The sequence below is a fragment of the Ichthyophthirius multifiliis genome (assembly GCF_000220395.1).
Source record: "Ichthyophthirius multifiliis unplaced genomic scaffold scaff_1120509251197, whole genome shotgun sequence".
In the NCBI taxonomy this organism is placed as follows: Eukaryota; Ciliophora; class Oligohymenophorea; order Hymenostomatida; genus Ichthyophthirius; species Ichthyophthirius multifiliis.
Genome location: NW_004086110.1, coordinates 1,848 through 9,850, shown reverse-complemented (window position 1 = coordinate 9,850; position 8,003 = coordinate 1,848). Strand labels below are relative to the sequence as shown.

The following is an 8,003-nucleotide window of genomic DNA, read 5'->3' as shown; positions in this document are numbered from 1 at the left end:
TTTAAAATAAATATATTATTAGTTTTAAATAATAAGTAAAAAATAAAAATAAATAATAATAATAATAATAAATAATAATAATAATAATAATAATATTAATAATAATAATAAAAATAAATTATAATAATATTACGGTTTTTTAATTTTTTTTTTTTTTTTAAATAATATAAATGATAAAGATATTTTAAGTAATTATAATTAAATATAATAGAATTTTATATTAATTTGTTTTTTTTAATCTTTATTTTTTTAATTAGATATTATTCAATTTTTTTATTTGATTTAAATTATATATAAGAAAATTATTTATTTAATTTAAAAATAAAAATATACAAATAAATACTAACATATGAATAATATTATGTAGATATTTCACTATTTTAATTTTATAATAATATTTAATTAATATTGTAAAATTATTTTATATAAAATAATTATATTTATTTGATTTTTTAAATAAATCAATCAAATTTCAAATTGTTTCATAACATATAATAATTTTATATATAAAATATGATTTTATATATCATATTGTAAGAGCTTATAAATAACAAGTATTTTTTTTTTCTTTATAAAAAAACTATAAATATAAAATGAATTTTTTATTATTTTAAGCATTATTAAATCGAATCCATTATATGTTTAACATATTATTTTGCTACAAATATAAATATCAGAGTAAACCAGAATATATTAAAAGAATTATGCGAATATATATAATTTTAAATTAAAAATAACCAAAAAATATAATTTTTTATTTATAAAATAATAAAAATATAGGTTTGAAAAAGAAAATAAAAAATTTATCTTTTTTAAAAATATAATTGACTTTCAATATAAATACAAAAATAAAATAATAAACCAAAATGTTATATTTAAAAAAAAATGAATAATGTTAAAAATTATTAATAAATTTAAAATTTTTATTATTAAAAATAATAATTATATATATTTTAATTTATTTATTTTTTTATTTTTCAAATAATATTCGAAAGTTATATAAAAAATTATTATTGATATACTTTATTTTTAAAAATTTTATAAAAAATAATAAATAAGAAAAATATATATTTTAAAGTATAATATTAATAATTATTATATATATATATAAATATATATATATATATATAAATTACCTTTTATATATATTATATATTCATTTATATAATTTTTTTTTTTTTTTTTCATATTTTATATTTTAATTTATAATTATTTATATTTAAAAAATATCATTATTATCATTAGAATTTTAATAAATTATATTTATAAAAGTATATAATTTAACTTAATTTTTTATTATGAATTTACTTGATATTTCTACAATCATAGATAATTTATATATATAAACTAAAATATTTAAAAAAATAGTAATTTTTATTAAAAAATTATTAAATATTTAAATACTACATATATTTTATATAAATAAAATTAAAAATTATAAATATTAAAAAAAACTTATAAAAATATAATATATATTATGGGTTGTTAAAAATCTAAAATTCTTCCCTTAGAAGCACAAAAAAAAAAAAATTCTTAAAATCCATTTTAATCTATCAGTAATAATCAAAATTCATCTTAGAGACCAAATTTAACAATCCATGGAAGAAATGCAAATATATCTTTTTAATTATAATAGTTAAATACACCTTGCCGTTATTCATCATAGATAGCAAGCAGTGGATTTCGTAAAATTGTCGCTTAGAATACACCAAGAGATTAATTTTTTGATTTTGATTTTTAAGAACTTATTGGTTAAAATATTGATAAAGTTGATTTTATTTAAGAAGAAAATAATAATAGTAGTTTTTTTTAAGGAAGTAATAGTATAAATAATTCTGAGTAATCTCCTAGAAAAAACTAAATTAATTTAAGAGCAGATTTAAAAAATGATAGGAAAAATCACTTAAATAATATTTAATTGGGAGAATCTAAATATAATTTCTCTTATATAAAAACTAATAAAAAACCATCTAATTAAGATGTTTTATTCATATTAAAATGCTTCTAAAATAACTCCTTTTTTTTCTCTTTATAGGAAGATTAATTAATTCATATTATAAATCATATGTTTCATTGTACTTGTAAAAAAAATGAATATCTTTTTAAATAAGGAGATTATGCAGATGCCTTTTTTTTAATAAATTCCGGAAAAGTAGCGGTAGAAATAAACGAAAACGTCAAAAAAACCCTCGAAAAAGGCAATGGAGTGGGTGAACTTGCACTATTATATAGTGCTCCGAGGTCTGCTAGTATTAAATGTTTGACTGATATGGAGTTCTGGGGTATTTAGAGATAGGAATTTAAAATTTTAATGGAAGAAATCATTAAAAAAGAGTTCTAAGCGACCAGAAAATTCATGGAATAGGCTCAGTTTTTTTCTTAAATGTCTGAGAGTTAAAAAGATGCAATTGCTTAAGCTGTTATTCCTCAAAAATTCAAAAAAGATGAAATTATAGTAACAGAAGGAGAACCTTCAAACTCTTTTTTTTTAATTAAAGAAGGGTTTGTATCTATTTGGAAAGGAAAAACAAAATTAGGAGATTTAAATAAAGGAGACTCTTTTGGAGAACAAAGTCTTTATGTAAAAAATGCTGTTATATAGGCTACAGTGAGAACCGAAGATGATAGTATTTTATTATCTTTAGGAAAAAATGATTTAGTGAGAATTTTAGGCGGATAAATATAGAAAATAGTTTTCAGTAATTAAAAAAGATGGGCAGTTGAGAATAATATAGTGATGAAAAAATTAACTAAAATATAAATTGAGAAAATATTGTAAAATATGAAAATTACCAAATATTAAAAAGGAAATGTCCTTTTTGAATAAGGAGATTTTTGTGATTGCATTTTTGCAGTTTTAGAAGGAAGAATATGTACCGAAAACGGTAGGTGTTTAGCTGAATAAAGATAGATTTTTGGAGAGTAGTTTTTATAAGATGATAATATTAAATTTTAAGAGAGGATTTTGGTTTGGGAAGATTCTATTTTGGCAGTTATTTCTTTTAAGCTTTTTTATAAAATTATTGGGGGAAGTTTTAATAATGTAGTTTAGAAAAATTTAAAATCTCACGAAGTTTAAATGAAAAAGCTTTTGGCTAATAATCCTATTTTATCTACTGATAAAAAAGAAATGTAATTGAAAGATCTTATTTTTATCAAAAAATTAGGTTAAGGCCAGTTCGGGTCTGTTTATTTGGTCAAAAATAAAAATACAGGGGATTTATTTGCTTTGAAAAGTCTAGAAAAGGGGCAAATAAAAAATTAGAAATTACAAAAATTCGTTATATAGGAAAAAAAAGTATTAGAATAATTAAATTTTCCCTTAATAATGAATTATATAAAGCCTTTTAAAGATACATAAAGTCTATATTTTTTACTAGAATATATAGATGGGATCGAGTTATTTGATGCGATTCGAAAAATAGGGCTTTTGTCGAGTTTCGACTCATAATTTTATGTTGGCTGTATGATACTTATTATTGAGTTTTTGCATTCTAAATTTATCGTATATAGAGATTTAAAACCGGAAAACTTGATGGTGGATTCAAAAGGGTACCTTTATTTGATAGATTTGGGGGCCTCAAAATTTTTAAATAAGGGGGATAGAACTTTTACTATTATAGGAACTCCGCATTATATGGCTCCGGAGGTTATAAGGGGGAAAGGGTATTCTTTTTTTGTAGATTTATGGAGTATAGGGATTATTGCTTTTGAGTTTATGTGCGGATTTCTACCTTTTGGTGAAAATTCAGATGATCCGTATTAGATATATAAGGAAATTTGTGACACTGAAGAAATTAAATTGCCGAGCTTTTTTAAAGATTTAAAAGCAAAAGGCTTTATATATTAAATGCTTAACAAAGTACCGGAATTAAGGTTGGATGGGTCATTTTCAGCGCTTAAAAGTTAAGGATGGTTTAGTGGTTTTGATTGGGATTAATTGTTTAGTAAAGAAATGGAAACACCGTTTTTACCAGGGTAAGATCTTTTGGTTGGAAAGAATGTTGTTTAGAAATAATTTAAGAAAATGATTTAGGTAGGAGAAGAGGTTTTTAAAAATATAAAAGAACCAGTGGATAATTATACAGAATTAGACAAATATTTTTGAAGATATTTTTTTTTGTAAATATAATCTATAATAATTTATTTTTATAAAATAAAATTATAATAATATTTATAATTATTTGTATTTATATATTTTATTGTATTATATTTATTTATTTAATTGTATTTAATAATATTTATTTTTTTTAAAAAAAATAAATAAAAGATAAATAAAAAAAATATATATATATATACGATTAAAAAAAAATTATTATGGATATATTATTTTTATAAAAAGTTATTTTATAAAAAAAAAATTAAATTATATATAATAAAAAGTTAATAAACTTATTATTGATAAAATTATAATAAAATAACATATTATAAATTTGTAAAATAAAGATTGCAAATATATATATAAATAAAAATTATATTTATTTTTTATTTATATATTTATATGAAATATATATAAATATTTTTTATTTAAATAAATATTTATTAAATATGAATATAAATAAATATATATAAATACAAATAATTTAATTATAATTTTTTTATTTTATATTTTATATAACTAATTTTTGATATTATATCTTCTACTAATATATAAGTAATTATTTAATAATTATAAATATAATAAAATTCTAAATGTATATATTTAAATTAATTTAATTAAAATATTTATAAATAAAAAAAATTAATAAAAAATAATTATAATTAATTAATATAAAATAAATTTATTTTTCTATTTAATAAAAAAGTAATTTAAGCTTTTATAAATACGTGTTTATATAAAATAAATATCTAAAATTTATAAATAAATATATTAAAATTAATTGATTATATATATATTTTTTTTTATATTAAAAAAAAAAATCTGAATAATTTTAATATAATTAATATATATAAAATGTAATTCAATAAAAATTAAATTTTTATTTTAAATTTTAATATATTAAAATTTATTAAATATATATATATTATTTTTTTTATTTTTAAAAGAAAAAATCTGAATATTTTTTATCTAATTAATGTTAAAATAAGGGAATTTTATTAAAATTAATTTTTTTTAATTCTTATATAAATATAAAATTTATATAATTATCTTTTTTTTATTTTATTTAATTTAATTTAATTTAATTTAATTTAATTTAATTTAATTTAATTTAATTTAATTTAATTTTTTTTATTTTTTTTTTATTTAAACAATTTTTAAAACAAGATATTTATATCTTAATCTATATAATTTCTTTTATATAATAATATTTTAATTAGTTAAAATAAAAACAATATCATAATTATAAATTACTATTACTTTTTACTCTTAAATATATATTTAATTAAAATTAACAAATCTTTTTATTTTTTTACTATATTTATTATTAAAATCAATTTAAATATATTTATTTGTACAATTTATTATGATATCCTTATTTTTCTTTACGTTATTATATTAGAAAGGTTTAAGAATTTTAAAAATTTTATAAATTATAAATAATTTTTTAGTTTATAAACTTAAATAAAAATCTTGATTAGATTTATTTTTGAGACATTATATTATTAAAAGACATAATCATCCTTAATAATTATAGACTTTTATGATGGTTAATTACCATGAAGTTTTGGATGGCAGTAAATTCATATCAGAATGCTAATTAATAATTTGATATTTAATGTAAATTTAATTAAAATATTAATCGAGGATATAATTTTTTTATATTAATATTAGCTATTTTGAAATTTTACATATAATTTAATAAAAGTAGGAAATATTTTGAAAAGGTTAAATGTTTAATCTACTTTGGAAATAGTTAAAACTGATTGAAGATTTTCATAGTATTAGATCTAAAGGGAAAATTAAGGGCAGTTAAGTTTATATAAATGCTTAATTATGGAGATATTATTTGGAAATTATATTAAATTTTTGCGTTTTTATATTAATTTTTTATTTTTTTAGTTATTAATAGAGTTTAATCATTTATTTTATAAATAATATATAAAATATTATATTTAAATTGGAAAATATAAAAATAATTTATTTCTAAGTCTGATTATTTTATTTATTATTATATAAAAACTATAATAAATATAATTCAATATAGTTAATAAGTTAATAAAATAAAATAAGAAAATAAATAATATATTTTATATAATTTAAAATAAAAACTAAAGGCAAATTAAATAAAATATAATAAAATAAAATATAATAAAATAAAATAAAATAAAATAAAATAAAATAAAGCAAAATAAAAATAAAAATATTGAACTGAAGTTAAAAAACATTATAAATAATAATAATCAAAAGAATAAAATAAAAATAAATAAAACAAATAATATTATATCCAATTTTTTTAAAAAATTAAAATATTTCAATAAAAACTTATAATAATTTAAAAAGAAAATATATAATTAATAAATATATATATTTATTTATATATTAAATTTTGTTATCACATATAATAATAATAATTGAAATCAATAATTTCACTATTATTAAAAATTTAATTATTATTAATACAGTTTTCTTTTATTTTTGTTGTTGTTAAATTTTTTAATTAACCTTTTATTTTATGCAAATCCTCATCCAAGGAATTCATTTATTAAAAAGGTAAGTTTTCATTTTTAAAGAATTCAAACTATAAAGATGAAAAAGGATTTTAGAAAATATCCACAGAAGGCAAAAATTAATTACTATCGTCAAATTCATTTTTATATATTAAATTTTGCATTTATAATAGAGTATTTTTTAATTCTAAATCTATATTAGAGATATTATTTTCGTTTATATTATTTGTATTATTATTTTAATTTTTTTAATTTTAATTATTTTGACTATATGAGTTTTCAGTATTACTAATTTATTAATTTTCACCTTTTATTAGTTTAACTTTTCTTTATCTAGTTTTCTTTTTACCTATTCGACCTTCTCGCTTATATGTTTATAATATTGCTTTAGATGTGGAGAATTTAATTCCGAATTCTTTTGCTGCTTCTTTAATTGTTACTTCTTTTGAAAGAACTCGTTAGATGAATTTCTCGCGTATTTCTTAAGGAATTGTAGAGTATTTTTTTTTAGATAATCCCATATTGTTATTGCTTTCTTCGGTTTTATTTGAATGTTAATCTGAATTGTCCGAATAATTTTCTTATAATATGTTTTGATAATACATGTTTATTTTTATTTTATTTATATGGTAAATAATATATTTATATTTTTTTTTTTATTATAATTATAAGTTTTTTATTTATAGATATATTTTTTTCTATAAATAAACTCTATTATAATTTATATTATCATAAAAATATTCTTTTTATTTAAAAATCATATTATAAAGACATTAAAAATATATAAATATATATATATATAATTATATATATATTATTATATATATTTATATAAATATATATTATATATATATAAATACTTATATACATTTATATATATTTATAATAATTGTATTATTTTATTATTTAATTTTTTATTTATGTATATTAAAAAATAATTTTATATTTGCATTTCTTAATTCATTTTATTAAAAATATTGTTATTTTCCTTTTTCTTTTTTAATCAAAAAGATATATTTTAATAAGAACATAAATAAATAAAAAATGATGCGATAAGAATAAATAAATTATAATGAATATAATTTTTCATTATAAGATTTTAAAATGAAATATTTAAATAAAATTTAAGATTAAAAAACATTCGATCTCATCATATAAAAATTAGATTTCGAAAAATACTTTTAGCAAAAAGTTAAAAAAAAAAAAAATTTAATAATACATAAAAAAGGCTTTGGAAACCAAAATAATGCATAATTTTACAAAATGTTTTTTAATTAAATTAAGCTCAAATCAAGCTCCAGAAATGGATAATTTGTAAAAAAAATTTATTAAATAATACAATAGTTATTATAAAAAATTGGAACACTAGTTTGTATATTTTTTATATTTTTATA

General features: G+C 15.5%; 1 protein-coding gene across 1 annotated transcript, besides 16 other annotated features; it reads left to right on the top strand. All coding sequences in view use genetic code 6, as the record gives it.

Moving 5' to 3' along the window:
* Positions 1 to 27: 27 nt before the first annotated feature.
* Positions 28 to 129: a microsatellite.
* A 967-nt stretch (positions 130 to 1,096) lies between these two features.
* Positions 1,097 to 1,130: a microsatellite.
* Positions 1,131 to 2,065: 935 nt separating this feature from the next.
* Positions 2,066 to 3,408, top strand: IMG5_157930 (hypothetical protein; the record flags this gene model as incomplete). Its single annotated transcript, XM_004030529.1, has 3 exons — positions 2,066 to 2,627; positions 2,808 to 3,132; positions 3,390 to 3,408. 3 exons carry the CDS (start codon positions 2,066 to 2,068, stop codon positions 3,406 to 3,408), a joined length of 906 nt encoding a protein of 301 aa, XP_004030577.1.
* A 704-nt stretch (positions 3,409 to 4,112) lies between these two features.
* Positions 4,113 to 4,172: a microsatellite.
* Positions 4,171 to 4,223: a microsatellite.
* Positions 4,172 to 4,234: a microsatellite.
* Positions 4,188 to 4,232: a microsatellite.
* Positions 4,235 to 4,864: 630 nt separating the features above from the next.
* Positions 4,865 to 5,113: a microsatellite.
* A 45-nt stretch (positions 5,114 to 5,158) lies between these two features.
* Positions 5,159 to 5,227: a microsatellite.
* Positions 5,228 to 5,955: 728 nt separating this feature from the next.
* Positions 5,956 to 6,000: a microsatellite.
* Positions 6,001 to 6,218: 218 nt separating this feature from the next.
* Positions 6,219 to 6,302: a microsatellite.
* Positions 6,303 to 6,524: 222 nt separating this feature from the next.
* Positions 6,525 to 6,559: a microsatellite.
* Positions 6,560 to 7,246: 687 nt separating this feature from the next.
* Positions 7,247 to 7,293: a microsatellite.
* Positions 7,261 to 7,307: a microsatellite.
* An 81-nt stretch (positions 7,308 to 7,388) lies between these two features.
* Positions 7,389 to 7,494: a microsatellite.
* A 488-nt stretch (positions 7,495 to 7,982) lies between these two features.
* Positions 7,983 to 8,003: part of a microsatellite that runs on past the window's edge.
* Positions 7,983 to 8,003: part of a microsatellite that runs on past the window's edge.